The sequence below is a fragment of the Marmota marmota genome, unplaced genomic scaffold (assembly GCF_001458135.2).
Source record: "Marmota marmota marmota unplaced genomic scaffold, marMar, whole genome shotgun sequence".
Taxonomy (NCBI): Eukaryota; Metazoa; Chordata; class Mammalia; order Rodentia; family Sciuridae; genus Marmota; species Marmota marmota.
In genome coordinates this window covers 38,468,709-38,487,221 of record NW_026000093.1, presented here as the reverse complement: position 1 = coordinate 38,487,221, position 18,513 = coordinate 38,468,709, and the positions used below count along the sequence as shown (strand labels likewise).

Sequence of the window (18,513 nt, the reverse complement as noted above, 5' to 3'; positions counted from 1 at the left end):
TTCCATTTAGGCTCCCAATTCCTCAAGAAAGTATTTTGCAAATCTCTTGCCAATGTGCATTATGGTGATGGTACAAATTTCTTAGAAATGATTTATATGAGGAATGAGACCCATATACTTTCTGAATTATTTTAGCATCATTCCTTTGTGATGAGTGAAAGCTCATTCATAAAGAAGTGGGTTATCATGTATAACATTTTTTCTATTTTGGATTAGTAGTCTTTGTTTCTTTTATTTATTTTTATTGGTGTATCATAACTCTACATGACAGAGGGATTCATTTTGCAATATTCATATATGCACATAATTTGATCAATCTTGTACCTTCCTTTTCTTTGCCCTTATCTCCCCTCCCCTCAATCTATTTGATCTACTCCACTGATCTCCTATTATTGTTGTTGTTTTAATCTGTGCACTATTCTATGTACATTAAATTCACTGTAGTATATTAGCACATAGATATAGCAGAACTTTATAGACTTCATTCCCTAGTACTTTTCCATGCACTCCTCTTCTCCCTCCTTCTCAATCCCCTTCCTCTACTCTATTTGTGTTCCTTCTAATTTTGAGAGATTTCCCCTGCCTTTTTGTATAATATGTGTAAAATTTGCAAATACTTGCTGGATTCAAAAACTATGGCAAAAGACATTGTGAGAAAAATTTTAAAAGCTCCATACTACAACCATAGCTGGCTTAGATCTCTTACTCATTGGAGTAAAATCCCATTGCTCTGGGATCCTGTCGCCTGCTAGACAGCATTCCTGGGTAAAAACCTGACATCAGGTGATGTGAACTAAGTGACAATCCAAATTTCATCCTACAGAATTATAAATGATCTACTTAAAGTGGTTCTTATAAAATCTGTGTTCTGGAGCTGGATTGTGGCTCAGTGGTAGAGCACTTACCTAGCATGGGGGGCCTTGGGTTCAATTCCCAGCACTGCATATAAATAAATAAAATAAAGGTCCATTGACAACTAAAAAATAAATAAATAAAATACAATAAAATCTGTGTTCTGCTTCTTAGATGTGAACAGTTAATACTGGGAACCTCCACAACCTATTCATGGCTTATTACAGCTAAAATAACCTACATATTTTATGGACCATCAACTGGGGTTACTTTTGATAAAAGCTCTCTACTTGATATGAAGCACAGATACTTATTTATTTTTATTTCTTTGAATCAGAATCTTTTCTTTTTATCCTAGAAAGTGATACAATCTCTCTAGGTAAGAACTTTTCTTGATTTTTGTCATCCAATTTTGTTCTAGACCAAATGAATTTTAAAGGCAAAAATATAAGAAGCCAATGAAACAAACTACTAAAACTTGATGACTTTAGGTTGAGAGTATAAAAAATGTCCACTGTAGTAGTCACTCAAGTTTTTGAGCTGATTTCAAATTTTTTCAAAATGAAAAGTTGGTGGGGAAAAGTAGTTGTTCTTACTGGACTTTATCATGAATGGCACACAGCTAATTTCATAAAACAAATTCCCACAATTAACAGTTTGGAGAAACCTAATATAGCTCTGAAATATAAGTAGTGATGATCTCATCCAGCAGTTAGAAATGTAAACCTATGAAACAGCAACTAATAACGCTAGCGAAAATACATTGTCAGCATCCCCATAAGCTCCCCAACTGTCCTTGGGGAAGAAACAGCTGTGAGAGCCCTAATCCTGGCTCCACAGACACTTAGGAACACAGATCTCTGCTGCAGGAGCCTTTGTTCTGCTTCCAGCCGGATAAATGGAAAGCCTTTCAGCATGACTTCCAAGAAGCAGACAGATGGAGAGAAAACTCTACAATGTGCTCTCAAGCTGACTTCCTGGGGATTTACTCAGGGGTTCCCAGGTGGAAGCCAAATGAAAATATGTGTTGGTCACCCATACACACAGTGGATTTACCCCTTCACCAACCCCCGCCTTTTCTTTTTGACTATTATTCATATCTCACCTTGGTCACTAGAGGTCATTCATTAATTCATACATTCAATCAATGAGTCTTGCTCTCAGCTATGTATAAGACACTGAGGAGTCCTTGCTCACTAAAAAAGACAGCCCTGAACAAGAAGGACAGAGACTCCCCACCCTGACTGCACATGAAAATCAACAGGGAAACTTCATAAAATTGTAGATGCCCAGGGCCTTACATCCACAGATTCTGATTTAGTAGGTGTGGAATGGAATGTCTGTATTTTTAAATAGCTTTGTAGGTAAGTTTGGTGAGTGATTAGTGATAAGATCCACTGAGGCAGCTGTAAGCCGACTCAGCTGAGATCCTTTATTAGCACAAAGACTGCCTCAGTGGAATGACACTTTCAATCCCTAAAACCACAAGGTTTAGAATGAGACTCTGTAGAAATGATATAAGAGATCATGTATCTAGCTCTGCTCCAAAATCTGCCCCCCACTGCCTCCCACCACACAAACTCGCATATCCACAGCTCTAGATTCCCAGCACACTAGATCAGAGTCTACATCTTCAAGCTGCCCATGTTCTCTGGTTGTAAGAATTTCACACTTCCCATGCCCAAACAGAACTTTTATCTCTCCCCCAACAAACCTGCTTCTCCCTTAGTCATCTCTATATCAACAAAAAGCCATCTGCATTCATGTAGCGATTTAAGCCAGAAAACTGGAAGTCTTCTTACTTCTTCCTGCAAACGTATCTCACTCAGATCCATCTATCTCCACTGTCTCCACCATTGTTCTCTCTCACCCAGTTTGGGATGATAGCCTTCTGCCTAATATCCTCATTTCCTCACCTTCTTCTAATCCACCCTCCACTCAGAAGTTACCTTTTTGAAATACCAATCAGGATATGTCACTCTTACTTAAAATCCTTCAGCTAGGTTTCATTGAATACTGAGTAAAAGCCAAATTCCTGAGTGAGGACTGCTTGGTATTCTGTGAAACAACTTTTGCCTACCTCAGCGTCACTTTCGATTAATACTCTCGAGTCAGACTGAACTGCTTTTCAGTTCCTCAAATCAGTAAGTGATTTCCCATCTCAAAGTCTTAATACACACTGTTCTCACTCCCTGGACATGCTCTTCTCTACCTCTTTACTGGACCAACTCCTCCTCATCTCTTAAGTGTAAGTTAAAATGTCCTTTCCTCAGTGAGGACTTTCTTTATCCCAGATTTTAAAAGGGAATTTCTCTGTTCCTTGTTTATGACATCTACATGTTATGATTTGAATTGTATCTCACCCCCCAAAAAAACGGAAGGGTGAATCCTTACCCCCAGTGTCTTAGAAGATAATCTTGTTTGAAGACAGGACCTTTGCAAAAGTAGTCAAGTTAAAATGAGGTCATTAGGCTGGGGATGTAGCTCAGTGATAGAGCACTTGCCTAGCATGCTCAGGCCCTGAGTTCAATCCCCAGTACCACACATACTCACACAAAAAAAAACAGTTTAGTATGGGGCCTAATCCAATATGACAGATGTGAGAAGAGGAAATTTGAACACAGATATACATAGAAGGAAGAGAATGTGACAAGACGTGGGGAGAAGAGAGTCACTTATAAGTCAAAGAGAGAGGCTTGGAACAGACTATTCCTCACAATTCTCAGAAGGAAAAAAAACCTGCCAATAACTTGACATTTGTCTACAAGCCTCCAGAACAGAGAAAGAATAATTTCTGTTCCTTCAGCCACCCAGTATGTGGTACTGTTATATCAGACTTAACAAAATAATATATTATCCATCTATGTCATAATATTTATCACAATTTTAAATTGCATGTGTGTTCATTTGTTTAATGTTGGCCTCTTTCACCAGATGATAATCTTCAGAATGACAGGAACTGCATCTGTGTTTGCTGATTTATTTAACATTATTACCAACCATTGCACTATGTGCTGTCCCAAGAAAGGCCAGTGTTCACCAAAAGCAGAGAGGAAGTTAGAACATCGAGAACATATGTTGGATGGTCTAGAACAGATATAGGAAAACTACAGTCCCTGGTCCAAATCTGGCCCACATTCTGTTTCCGTAAGACACATGAGCTGGAGTTTTCACATTTTACACAATTAGGAAAAAATATTTAGTGATATGTGAACATTACATGAAATTAAAAATTTAGGTTCATAAATAAAGTTTTATTGAAATATAGACACATTCAATTACACATTGTCTACACATGCCTTCATGCTACGAAGGAGAGTTATGTAATTGTGACAAGAACCACATTGCCTAAAATATTCACTATTTGGCTAATTTTAGAAAAAGGAACCTGCTGAGCACTGGTCTAGAACATGGTTTATGAGCTACAAACTGGCCAGGGGTGCTTAACTTCCAGGTGACATAATGCTATAGCTCACATCCTGGCACATTTGGTGTTCTAGAATATCATTATGACACAAAGTAACCAGCATGTGCACCTGTTTTCCACCCAAAGGACATTACAGACTACTGAAAAATTCTTCTCCCTAAGAGAACATAGTTCTGGTTTTATTAATAAAAATAACAAAAAATGATTTACTGATTACAAATTTTCAGTTTCCTTGGAACTTTGATAGAAAGTATGTTCTCATAAAAAGTATAAAAGTAAATGGAATGGGTCATGATTATCATTGCCAGATACACAAATATGTCGACCCAAAATTAACCTATACCATAGAAGTCAGTTCTTAGATATAAATCTATTTAATACAGGTTGATTTAAAAAGTAAGGACAAAACATGGGAGTGGTTATGTTCATATTCACACAAAAGTACCATTTACCTTTGGTGGAGGAATGAACCGAACACATTCCAGCCATATGGATAAAAAATATTTTCCACATATTGGACATTTTTTTCCCTGAGAGATTAAGTTCCTGACCTCTGGATATTGTTCAATAGCACACATTAGGAAAGGATGCTTTTTTGCTAGCTGATTCATGACATATCTTGATGTTATTTCCTAAATTAAAAAAGAAGAATATGGTTTCTAAAATTGTTTTTTAAATCTTACATTTGTTGATTCCCATTTTACTAATTCAAATTTCTTATTCCTAAGTTTTTGTTAAATGAAGATTTTTCAGTATAATGAATTAGGTTGTAAAGGACTGACATTGTAAATAAGTTTGGTTTTAATTAATATAAGTAAGTTGCTTCCATGGTAATACATTTATGTCTCCCGCATACAGGAATCAAAGTCACAATAAATTTGCACTACCTGTTTTATAAAGTAATATATAGTTTACACTCAAATTTGATATATTTCATTTTAGTAAGCAGGACCGCACAAACATTCTGACTGGACTCAAAAATTGAGTGTGTCATATTCACTAAGGTCTAAATAATTTTTATAATCACGACTTACAAGCCAGTATCATCTTCATCAATTAGCAGCTTATCAGGAATGAAGAATCCCAACTATATACCAGTTGTACAGAATCAAAATCTCAACAAAGTGCCCAAGTAATCTGTGGGCATATTAAAGTTTAAGAAGGGCTGTATTAAGTACCTGAATATGCCACCTTGTTCAAGAGCAATAACCTCTATGAACTAAATCTCTGAATTCAACCTCTGTTAGACCTGGTTACATAGGTGTTCAACTGATTTGTGCAATAATAATATTATAATATTAAATAATAATAGAGGTAGTGAGGAAATGGAAGTTGCCTTTCGCCAGGACCATCAGCAATATATCATCCTAAAGTAAAAGTATATAATATATAATATGTAAAATCATATCTTCACTAAGAACACAAACATTTGCCTCACTTCCTAAATGCTGCCCGTTGTCTATACCAGTAGCACAGAAGTCCTGTATAACTGTAACACAAACACTGCTTGAAAATGCTAATGGTATATGGGCATAGTTTACTTGGGACACTTTTTCTCCTGGCCAAACTGAAAGAATTCCCGGGAGGATAAGAATAGTCTACATCAGGCTCTGATAGGAATCTTTGGGAATATATGCATGCATGCATAAATACATAATCTTTCACTCATTAACCCCAATTAAAATCATTAAAATTTTTTAAATAAAAACAAACTCCTGCAAATTCCTACAGCCCTGTTCCCTTATCCCTCCCACTTAACAAGAGACTAGGGAGTTGCTTTTATGCTGCAAACAACCCTGAGTGTGTGTTCCTTAAATGTCTGATCCTTCAATAGCACAACCTCCTACCGGATTCAGCTCATTCTCCTGGGTGGTTATAGGACTGAGGTCGGCTGAAAGAATGAATCTGAAAGCACTAATATTACCAGGACTCCTAATTCAGATGTCCAATGCCCCCCTTTTTCAAACTATGTAAGCAGAGCCTAGCTGGTGATTCTAAATGAAATACATTGTTAGCTACATGAATTCAGTGGTTAGGTCTCACTATAAAGCTGAAGAAAATTCATGGGTAAGTATTCATCACCCCCAAATAGAATTTGTTGAAATGCATGGGACCTATAAATAGGTTCGTATAGATCATTTTTCCCCTGCATGATTGCTGGACCCAAACATATTTGTTGCACTAAGTATATCTTGACAATTCTGACATCAACCTTTCTTTATATTCTTCTATTTGCTGCCAATGTGTTACTTTGGAGGAATAAATGTACACCAATAAAATATAAAGTAAAGCTATTACCTGGAAATGCAAGTATATATAAAGTAAAATACTATTTACCTGAACAATAGTACCTTTTAGAACACCTCTTAGAGATACATTCAATGCATTTTGGGGGGCAATAAACAATTTAGTAATGGCCTAAGTACAGTGTTATTAAAAATTAGTAAATCTTTTATAGGCAAATAAATTGTTCATTTTGAATGGCTTATATGTTATTATTAGAATATTTGTAAGCCAACTTATGCAGGTCAGTTATTCCTATTTCTAATTCATTATAAATTGGAATTATTTTCATGGGAATTATTTTATTTTTCCTTACATGTGATTATTTCATTTATGTTATGAAATTATACATCTATGATTTGTATTTATATAAGTATAAAAATTTTAAATGTAGAAACAAATATGAAACCTTAGAAGAAATGATAGGCTTTGTAACTATTTCAAAAACAGCTGTCATGTTGTATATGACAGGCACTAAGGAAAAATTTAAGAAGAATTCACTGTCAAATTCAAACAGATACAGAGGTTCAATCCTGGCTCTGGGATTTATAAGCTTTGCAACCGTATTTGGACAAGCCTTTAACTTCTCTGATCTTGTATCCCTCCTTTAAAAAATAAGGATTTTTCCAATGCCATCACATAGAGTTTTGAGAATTCAATCAGCTAACACTGGTAAAACAGCATAGCAGGTATAATGCAATACATTCTGGTTAATATTTTGTTATAACTTAGTTATGAACATTCAATTTTAGCTTACCTATCTCTGAGATGAAGTTTTTAAAAATTCTCTACCAAGTCATGACTATTTCAAAACTATAATTTTTTGACACCCAAAGGAGGGAGTTTAATCAGTAACATTAACCAAAAATCTAGTCAAAATGATTGTGACTTTAAGTACAAATATATAATTTATAATCAATTTAAGTCACCTTTCTAAGAAAAATTCTTGGAGATATTTTTTAAAATACCCAAATATTTCACATACTGCAAGAAAATAGTAATTCTTATGAGTATAAGCATATATTTATCTTATATATTTATTACATGTAATGCTTGTGTGCATATAAAATTAGCTCTTGTGCTTCTGGACCTTATAGTTTTGAAAATTAGAAGAACAAAATATTGCTGTGTCACCTTGAGTGTTGGCAATATTCTTGCCCTTGAAGTCTGTCTGAGAGATTGCTGCCATATTGGGTTACCTGGTCATCCAGCCTCCTTCACAAATCAGAATCTCCTCAGACCAGGACTACCCATCTCCATTTTCCTCACCTTCCTTCATCCAATTTCTGAGGCAATATTGCAATAGAAGTTTAGTGTTCAATTCTTTAACCTGATATCAATGTTCAAACACTATTTCTGTGACCTTGAACAGGTTATATAACCTCTCTGGGTCTGTTTCTCCATAAAAAGGGGACCATAATGGTACCTACCTTTCCAGTGTTTTTAAAGAACTGCATTATCAATTTCTGCTAAATACTTAGAACACTTAAATTCCTGCCTTGCTCACAGGAAGCTTAAATAAGTGTTAGCTGCTGATATTCGGAAATATTCTATACTATTCTGATGCAGGAGGAAAAATGAGTCGTAAGGAATTAAATAAATTGAAAGCTACAATTTTTCAATGATTTAGGATCGAATTTCAAAAATGAGTATTTTTCCACACAACAGTAGGAAATAATATTCTTTATAGAAATATTCTCTAGAAGGAAAATTTGAAAAGAACTAATCTGTAAAAGAATCCAAATCTTTGCTCCACCAATTTCATTCCTGGAGATGTGGACATGAGCTAGACATTTACTGTGAGTATGGTTATTGTTGCCTTAGACAATATAAAATATAAAAACCAAAAAGCCAAAACTTATTAATAATTCAAATAGGAGGAAGTAGTTAAAATGTTATGACATAACAGAATACCATATTTCTATCAAAAAAGATGTCAATCTCTTTTCCTGGCTGGAAAAAAATTCACAATACTTTTTTTTAAGTGAAAACAACAAGTGTAATGTGTAGAGTTTGAATTCATCTTTGATTTAAAACACATCTGTATGCATAGGAAGTTTCTAGAACAACAATGTCACAGAGAAGAGTGGTTATATCTATGCACACTAGAATTCTGAGTACTTTTTATCAGTTTCTAATTTCTTTACTCATGGTAAGAATCTTCCCAAAGCAGTATAGTATAACTAATTTTTAGTTTCTTCTTTGTCCATCTGTATTTTCTAGTTTTCAGTAATTAGTATGTATGACTTATACAAAAAGGGTAAAATGTATTTTAAAACAAAAAATACTGAAATACTTGCTGAGGGTCACAGAACTGATCAGTGCTAGAAAGGGATTTAATAACACAAGGTTGGTTGTTTCCTACAATAGGAAATGTGAACCCTATACAATTCCTGAAAGTCTTATGACAATCTTACATGCTCAGCTAAGACCTAAATGGATCTGGGATAAGACCAAACTCATGATACCCAAATATGGGAGGATTTGCAATCTGTAACTTGTCAATTATGAATTCAATGCTTTACTATGCTTTCCTATTTCGTTTTTTTAATATCACCAATGAGGGGCTTGGTATAGTGGCACATGCCTGTAATCCCAGCAACTTAAGAAGCTGAGGCAGGAGGTTCACAAGCTCAAGGCCAGTCTCAGCAACTCAGTGAAGCCCTCCACAACTTTGCAAGACCCTGTCTCAAAAAATAAGAATGTCTGGGGATGTGACTCAGTGTTTACACCTTCCTCTCCCCTTGCCCCCAGGTTCACTTTCAAGTACAAAAAAAAAATCATCTTGTTTTACTAAAGTAAACATGAGTTCTGGATCATATTCATTCAGTCAGTAGGAATGGAGACAAATGAAAAGGAGATAGAAGAGGTAAAGAACCCACTAAAACAAATCAAATGCATCTTTAGATGATACAGGAAAAAGTACTTAGAAGGCCAAAGTGAAAATAAAGTCTACTCTTTTGTTCCAACAAAATATTTCCATTTCTCTGTGTTTAGTCACTCTGGAAATCAGATAGGATTACACTGGATTTTGTAAGCAAGTCAAAAAATTATGTGTAGGATTCACATTGCCAATGGTCTTATGTTACATTAATCATTTGTTGGCTTGGCCAGAACACTTTAAAAGAAAGACCTTTTAAACTTTAAACCATGGCTTTAGTTTGAAGACTTATGGTGAATGAAGTAAACCTTCACCTGTAAACTCCAGATGTCCTCTTGTTGCACAGCAATGGCTGGCCGCTTCACGAAAAGTGGGTTTTCCTCACAGTAGAATTCCTTCAGCTTCAGATTCTGAAACTTTTAAAACAAAATAAGAACAAAATGACAGATGTCATCGCCAAAGCTGCATCTCCAATAAAATTAGACTAGAATTATTTAAGGCATTCTAAATTAATATTTTTTAAATGGGACATCTTCTAGAAGGTGTCATTAGAAGTATAAGAATTTTAATGCTGGTATGAATGGGCAGAATCTTAAAGGTCCCTGGTCACATCCCCCATACTGAGTGGCTGAGAACACTTGCTGAGGTTCACAGAACTGATCAGTGCTATAAAGGGGTTAATAACACAAATGCTGGGAACATTTTGGAAATACACGTTAGGAAACCAAGCATGATGGAAAATATTCTGAAATGCAGCATACTCCAAATTTCAAAGATTGTCTTAGCATCCATGTTTGTCCAGTGAAGAGCCCAAGAACTTATGTGGTTTTAAAAATTAAACTTGTTCAAGGAATTACATCTCTGAGCCTGAATTCTGCAATGGAATTACATCTCTGAGCCTGAATTCTGCGATAAAATGAGGACAATAAAATGAAGATAGGACTGAACCTATCTTCGGTGTTATGCTAGTCAACAAGTACCCTGGGAGAAAGAAAGATTAAGTGAGGAAGGAAAAGAAGGAAAGAAGAAAGAAAGACCCTGAACACAGAGTTGGAAAGACATATACAAAATCTACTCTTGTGAGCCAAGGTAAGTTGGCTCTGTCACAATGCTGCATCTCATAGAATTTATTAGAGAATTAGATTTCTGCAATTTCAGCCCAGGATTAGAAAGATAGCAAGCACTCAACAAATTATAAACAATTGATTTAAAACATCATTCCAGGGCACCATGTCATTAGGTTTCAAAAGTTACAGTAAAGCTTGAACAACATAGAAAAGACTTCTAAATAAAAAAGCCAGCTCAAGGCCTCTTTAGTATCACATTTAGTCCTTGTTTCACCACGGGCATTCATTCTAACTTTCTTAATGCAGTCTCCAGTGATATCCCACTCCAGGAAACAATCTAGAGAGTTGAACCCAAAGGCAGCCATAATTAAATGCGGGTTACTAAAATTAAAAGGGATACTTCCAGCACTTAATATTATACACAACCATTTTTTCCTCCTTGTCTTAATCAGTAGCAATCCATAATTTGTACCTAAACTCACAAAGGTTAAAAAATGAGCATCTTAGATATGTAAATAGCATCAATATATGTAAACCCCATTCAAATTTGACCCCAGTTCAGAGGACACGCATTTCTCTTTACAGTCATGTTTTCTTCCTTCAGGTCCTTTCACTATTATTCCATCAAGCATAGTAAAAAGAATTCTCCAGCTTGTAATCCAATACAAATACTATCTGAAAGAAGTTACCTTAATGGAAAGAAAATCAATAACGCGTATCTTGCCACAGGTATGTTTCAATAACCTAAAGTCACACTGTTACGGGTTAGATATGAGGTGTCCCCCACAAGCTCACATGTGAGACAATGCAAGCAAGTTTAGAATTAAAATGCTTGGATTATAAAAGATTTAGCCTAATCAGTACATTAATCCTCTGATAGGGATTAACTGGGTGGTAACTGTTGTGACTGGAGGAGGTGGGTGGTTCGTTGGGGGCAGGCCTTTCGGGTTTATATTTTGTCTTTGTTGAGCATAGTATTTTCCTTCCCCCTTTCTCTCTCCTTCTCTTTCTCTCCTTCTCTCCCTCCACCTTTCCCCATTCTCTCTCTCTCTCTCTCTCTCTCTCTCTCTCTCTCTCTCTCTCTCTCCCCTCCTCCTTCCTCTTGAGATGTCCTTAGCTGTTTTTCTCCATCACACTCTTCCACAGATACTCGGCCTCACCTCAGGCCCTGAGGAATGGAGTTGGCTGTCTATGGACTGAGACCTCTGAAACCATTAGCCCCCAGATAAACTTTCCCTCCTCAAATTATTCTTGTCAGGTCTTTTAGCCACAGTGACAAAACAGCTGACTAAAACTCACATGGTCTCTTAATGTCCACTCTGAATATTACCAGGATGTGAATATTCACGTCCTCTCTCTTTAGAACTACTGGTTTCCCGTCAGCATAGCTTCTGAAGAAAACAAAATTATTTGTTATTGTGGTCACTCCAGTAGTAAAATCAGCTACATTCTCCCCTGATAATGAAACATTAACAAGGTCTGTTCAGAGTCTCAGTGCACGCCTGTTTAAACAGCCAGTGTTATGAGTTTAGTCTCAATTGAGATGATTTTGCACACACACACACACACCCTGCAGTTTTTACAGACATTTTTGTTGTCACAACTGGTAGGGGGAGTGCTCCTGGCATCTAGTTGGTAAAGACCAAAGACCAGGGATGCTGCTAACAGCCCTTGAGTACACAGGGCCCCAACAAGGTATTAATCAAACCCAAAATATCAATAGTGCTGAAGTTGTGAGATTTGGTTTAAAGGCAGAAGAGCATAAAAAGACAATGACCCATCTGATTTGGAGAAGGAATTGGCAGCTCAAGGATGGATTCAAATTCAATTGAGGGTTTTCCTTTTGGTTTTTTTGTTTGTTTGTTTGTTTGTTTGTTTGTTTAAGAAGTCTTGAGCATAGAGAAGGTAAGTGTTGTGGTTAAGATATGAGATTTCCCTCAAAAGCCCCTGTGTTAATGCAGGAATATTCGTAGGTAAAATGATTGAATTGTGAAAGCTGTGACCTAATCAGTCCATCCTAGTTTGAATGGACTGACTGGTGGTAAGTGTAGGTACGTGAGATGGCACTGGAGGAGGTAAGTAACTAGGGGTGTGCCCTGGAAGGATACATCTTTCCATCAGCCTCTACCCCTCTATTTTATTCCTGGCCACAGTGAGGTGAGCAGTACTCCTCTGTCATGCCTTTCTTCCATGATTTTGTGCCTCACCTTGGGCCCAGAGCAATGGACTCAACAAACCATGAACTGAACCTCTGAAACTGTGACCCAAAATAAACTTTCCCTTCTCTACACTGTTCTTGTCAAGTACTTTGGTCATAGCAAATGCAAAACTGACAGTAAATGACAATATAAACAGCTTAATGTAGAAGAGAAAGAAGGAATCGCTGAAAGAGAAATGATCAGGTCAAGAACACAGACTGATATTTGAATATTAACATCTTTTAGTTATGTTCTTCTCTGTGGCCAGAGGAAAGAATGTGTAAAAGCTCCCATGGATACCTTTGAAGGAGTGGTATATTGTATGTTGAAGGAGTCCAACATGATTCCTTCTATTTTGTCTTTGAAATGGAAAGACTATCCGTCAAGTTTTGCAGCATGGTATTAGTGTGGAAAGAGTCAAAAGTGGTGAAGATCTAGAACATGCTATAGGATTCAGGAGAGGAATCTAGATAGGGTAGATAGGGATATGCAGACATTTGACACATAATTGCTGAGGAACCTACTGAATCCACACATTAGTGATGGTCCCTGTCACTTCTCCTTAGCACCCAGTATCCCAGATCCAACATTTAGAACTTGCAGAATGGGTATATCATAAAATAAGGGAATTAGCATATTACATGTTCTGAACAATAAAAGGTAGGACTATTCTTTTATGGCCCAGATTGGATAAAGAAAGAAATAACCCTATAAATCTCTATTGGACCAAGAAGTTAAAAAAAAAAAAAGTAGGCCAAAATGTTCACCATAAAAAGACTCCTAAAGCACAAGAAGTAAAATCAAGAATCAATAAATGGGATGGATTCAAACAAAAAAGCTTCAGAAAAAAAATCAATAATGTGAACAGAGAGCCTACGGAATGGGAAGAAATCTTTACCACATATACCTCATATAGAGTATTAACCTCCAGGATATATAAAGAACTCAAAAAACTTAACACCAAAAAAACAAATAACTCAATAAATAAATGGGCTAAGGATCTGAACAGGTACATCACAGAAGAAGAAATAAGAATGGCAATTTTCAATAATACAAGCAACAATAAATATTAGCAAAGATGTGAAAGAAATTGGTTGCAAATTGGTGCAACCATTATGAAAAGTGATATGGAGATTCCTCAGAAAACTTGGAATGGAACTACCATTTGACCCAGCTATTCCACTCCTCAGTTTATACCTAAAGGACTTAAAATTAGCATACTATAGTGACATGACCACATCAATGTTTATAGCAGCTCAACTCAAAATAGATAAACTATGAAACCAACCTAGGTATCCTTCAACAGATGAATGGATTAAAAATGTGGTATATTTACACAAGGAATATTGCTCAGTCTTAAAGAAGAATGAAATTATGGCATTTGCCAGTAAAGGGATGGAGCTAGAGAATATCATACAAAGCCAAATAAACCAGTCCCAAAGAACTAAAATCTGAATGTGTTCTCTGTTATATGGATGTTAATTTTCAATGTTGGGGGCAGCTAGGGAAGAATAGAGTTACTTTAGATTAGGTAGAGGGGGTGAAGGGAGGGGAGGGGGTATGAGGGTAGGAAAAATAGTAGCATGAATCAGACATTATTACCCTATGTACATATAGGACAACACAACCGGTGTGATGTACAACCAAAAGAATGAGAAATTATACTCCATTTATGTATAATATGTCAAAGTCCATTCTACTGTCATACACAACTAATTAGAACAAATTTTTAAAAGTAGAGGGACATGAAATCTCAATGACCTAAGTGAAAAGACATGGCTATAAAGTAGTAAGAGAGCTTGAACATAGGAAGAACCAGTGGTCAGATTGTCATTCTGGACTTTAATTCTTCAAATTTAGATCAGGTGAAGATGATGTCAAGATCTAGACATGACTGTATATATGGTTTCAGGAAGTGAAGACTGAGGAAGCTCATTGAAATCAAGGATTCAAGGGGCTAAGAGAATATAGCTCAGTAGTAGAGCATTTGCCTGGCATACATGAGGACCCAGGCTTGATTCCCAGCACCACAGGAAAGAAGAGAGAGACAGAGGGTGGTTTAGTCAGCTTTTTTGTTGCTATGACTGAAAGATCTGATCAGCACAACTGTAGGGGAGGAAAAGTTTGAGGGCTCACAATTTCAGAGGTCTTAGTCCAAAGAAGACCAGCTCCATTCCTCAGGGCTGAAGGTGAGGCAGAAGAGGGTGGCAGAAGAAAGCAGCTCACATTATGGTGATCAAGAAGCAGAGAGATAGAGACTCCAGCTCCAGACACAAAATATATATTCAAAGAAACTTGAGTTTGATATTTGTATCAATACCTTTCTGTATTAATATTCTCAGATTAATGGCTATCTGCTAGGCATCTGTAGCTAGAAGTCCCATGTGTACCTGAAATTCCAACATTTGAAAATTGAACTCATCTTTCTCCCAAATTTTGCTATTTCCTTTTCTTCATCACTCACATGAAGTTTCTCACTATGTCCAGTCAATTGACCCTTTTTAAAACTCTCAGAATTTATAGAAGACATAGAGACAAACCGACATAAATATGGTTATCTCATACTAGATAAAGGTTCCATAAACATAAAGTGGAGAAAAAATAGCCTCTTCAACAAATGGTGCTTGGAAAACTGGAAATCCATATGCAGAAAAATGAAATAATGCTATGAAAACCCCTATCTCTCAACCTGCACAAAACTTAACTCAATGTGGATCAAAGACATAAGCATTAGTCTAGAGACCCTGTGCCTACTAGAGGAAAAAGTAGGCCCAAATGTCCACCATGTCAGCTTAGGAACCAAATTCCTCAACAAGACTCTTCAAACACAAGAAGTAAAATCAAGAATCAATAAATAGGATGGATTCAAACTTAAAAGCTTCTTCGTGGCAAAGGAAACAAATAAGAATGTGAAGAAAGAGCCTATAGAATGGGAGAAAAATTTTGCCCTCTACACCTCAGAGCATTAATCTCCAGGATATATAAAGAACTCAAAAAACTTAACACCAAAAAAACAAATAACCCAATCAATAAATGGGGAAAGGAACTGAACAAACACATCACAGAAGAAGAAATACAATTGGGCAACAAATGCATGAAAAAAATGTTTAACATCTCTAGCAATTAGAGAACTGCAAATTAAAACTATACTGAGATTCTATCTCATTCTACTCAGAATGGCAACTATCAAGAGTACAAGCAACAATAAATGTTGGAGAGGATGTGGGGGAAAAGGCACACTGATACATTGGTAGTGGGACTGAAAATTGGTGCAAACACTCTGGAAAGTGGTATGGAGATTTCTCAGAAAACTTGGAATGGAACCACCATTTAACCCAATTATCCCACTCGTTGGTATATACCCAAAGGAATTAAAATCAGCATACTACAGTGACATGACCACATCAATGTTTATAGTAACTCAATTCACAATAACTAAGCTATGGAACCAACCAATAGATGAATGGATAAAGAAAATGTGGTACATATACATAATGGAATTTTACTCAGCCAATCCCCCCAAAACAAAGGCTGAATGTTCTCTCTGATATGTGGATGCTAACACACAATAAGGGCACAAGGAGGGAAGAATAGAAGTTCATTGGATTAGACAAAGGGGAATAAAGGAAGGAGGATAGGAATAAGAAAGACACTAGAATGAATCAGACATAGCTTTTCTACATTCATATATTAAATACACATCCAGTGTAACTCCATATCATGCTCAACCACAAAAATGGGAAGTTAAACTCCATGAATGTATGTCAAAGTATGCTCTACTGTCATGTATAACTAAAAATAAAAATTAAAAAATAAAATTAAAAAACACATTTTTTAAAAAAGAATCAAATTGTAATAAACACTGAAAAATAGATAAATCAGCTCTATACTGTAAACAAAAACCCTTTCAGAATCTATCCTTTATTCCCATCCCCCATTCCACCCATATCTGCACCATCACTGAACAGTTTCATTCTATCCTTTGCCCCAGCCCTTCCCCACCTTTATTGAGGATTTCCTGTTAAGTAAGTGACCGCAGTAGTACTCTGGGTTCAGAGCAAACTCTGCTCCCTACGCAGTCCTTTAAAATGAAAATATGGTCTAATGTAACCTATCTTAAAGAATTTCATGGCTCCCTTTTGTCCACTATCTCTTTGACCTCATCTCCTAGGCTCTTTCCAGCATCCAACCTGGTACCCATACTGAGGTATTTAGAGATCTCACAACAGGTCTGTGTCTTATGACACAATTATTTCTTATGCTGTACCCTTTTTAACTCACTCCAAACCTGGATCTTCTCCTTAGAACTAAACTACCATCCCTCCCGCCTTCACCAAATGTCTCTGTCTCCTCATTGATCCCTGTGTATAAATTAATCACATTTCCTATAAACTGCTGAGATATTCGTTGTTGGAAAGTCTGTCTTCATTTAACAAGCTTTGGTGACTTTAAGAATTAAGTCTTAAGTGACTAGATCATGTCAGTACCAAGTACAGAACTGAAGTCCAATAAATAATTGATATATAAATTAACATCTTCTCAGAAAATCCTGCAACAGACACCTCTCCCTGGGGACTCAAAATTTGCAAAGGCTTTCTTCTCTAGACTTGGTAAATTAACATGACTGTTCCCCTAGGCCACAGGAACTATATACACAACCCAGTACACTTCAGACTAACCTAAAATCATGGAGCAGGCCAAAAGAGAGAGAGTTTAGAAAAAGCTTTTTATTGCAAACAGTGGGGGAAGAGGCTGAGATTTCACAGGGACTCAAAAATAAAACTGATAAGTTATATCAAATTACTACACACTCTTCAAACCATTTCAAAGCTCACAGAGTTACCCTTTAGTGAGAATTGGGATATCTAAATAGGCTGAGGGTTGAGTTGCGAGGAGAGTAAGATTTAAGTGCAGGGAGTATGGCATCCAAAGAATAGATTTAATTAAGAATTCTAAAAAAAAAAGCATATGGATAAAATATGTATGTCCAATGGGAAATTAAAGATGCTGCATGATAAACTTGCTATCTAATCAGAATCGTGGGATGATTATGTTGATGACATCATTTGAACATAAGAAAGCCCAAAACTCTGCATTTGGAACCCCTGTCTCACACACCCTGCATGAGTAGGAGAGAAAATAGGCAGAAAGTGAGTGAGAGATATAATCTTTCAGTATTGGCCAGATACATGTCTCAAGAGAGATCCTTAGAGGGAGTTGCAGAGAGGAGGCTCAGAGCCAAGACTGAGAGGAAAGAGATAACTGGACTCCTGGGCTGTGAAAACACACACACACACACACACACACACACACACACACACTTTCCCAGTTCTTGTTAGGAAGCAGCAGCTGAAGATCCCCAAGCCCTAGGCCTGCCCTGCCTTCAACATCCTGGGCATTGAAGTTAAAGGAACAAGTCTCCAGCATCTGTTTTGAGCCTCTCAACTTACACATCAGTGTAGAAAGAACAGAACTAAAAGGGTTTATTTGTATCATCTCATAGTCCTCAGCCTATACCTGCTTCAGACCCCACTTCTGCCCTTGAACTACCAGAGAATTAATATCCTGAAGAGGCTTCTGCTTCCACTCTGTCCTGTACATGCCTCCCAACAGTGTCATCTCTTTAAAGTCAGATCACATCACTCTCCTGTTCAAAATCATCCAAGGTTTCTCATTTCACTCAAAACAGAATGCAAATTCCTCACCCTGGTTTCACGACTCTGTTATATTTGGACCCTGCACTATCTTTTTGACCTCATCTCTTAACATTTGCTCTCTCACTTTTCCTATTTCTCCCTCTCTGCT

The 18,513-nt window shown here is 36.6% G+C and overlaps 1 protein-coding gene across 2 annotated transcripts in view; it reads right to left on the bottom strand.

The window, feature by feature from the left end:
• Lrrc69 (leucine rich repeat containing 69) overlaps positions 1-18,513 on the bottom strand; it is a 102,152-nt gene that overhangs the window by 13,000 nt on the left and 70,639 nt on the right. For both annotated transcript variants that reach the window (XM_015485732.2, XM_048782861.1), the window contains 2 exons: positions 9,758-9,859; positions 4,732-4,911 (listed from right to left, as the gene is read on the bottom strand). In XM_015485732.2, the coding sequence (XP_015341218.1) occupies positions 4,732-4,911; positions 9,758-9,859 (282 nt within the window). The remainder of the gene's footprint in view (positions 1-4,731; positions 4,912-9,757; positions 9,860-18,513) is intronic.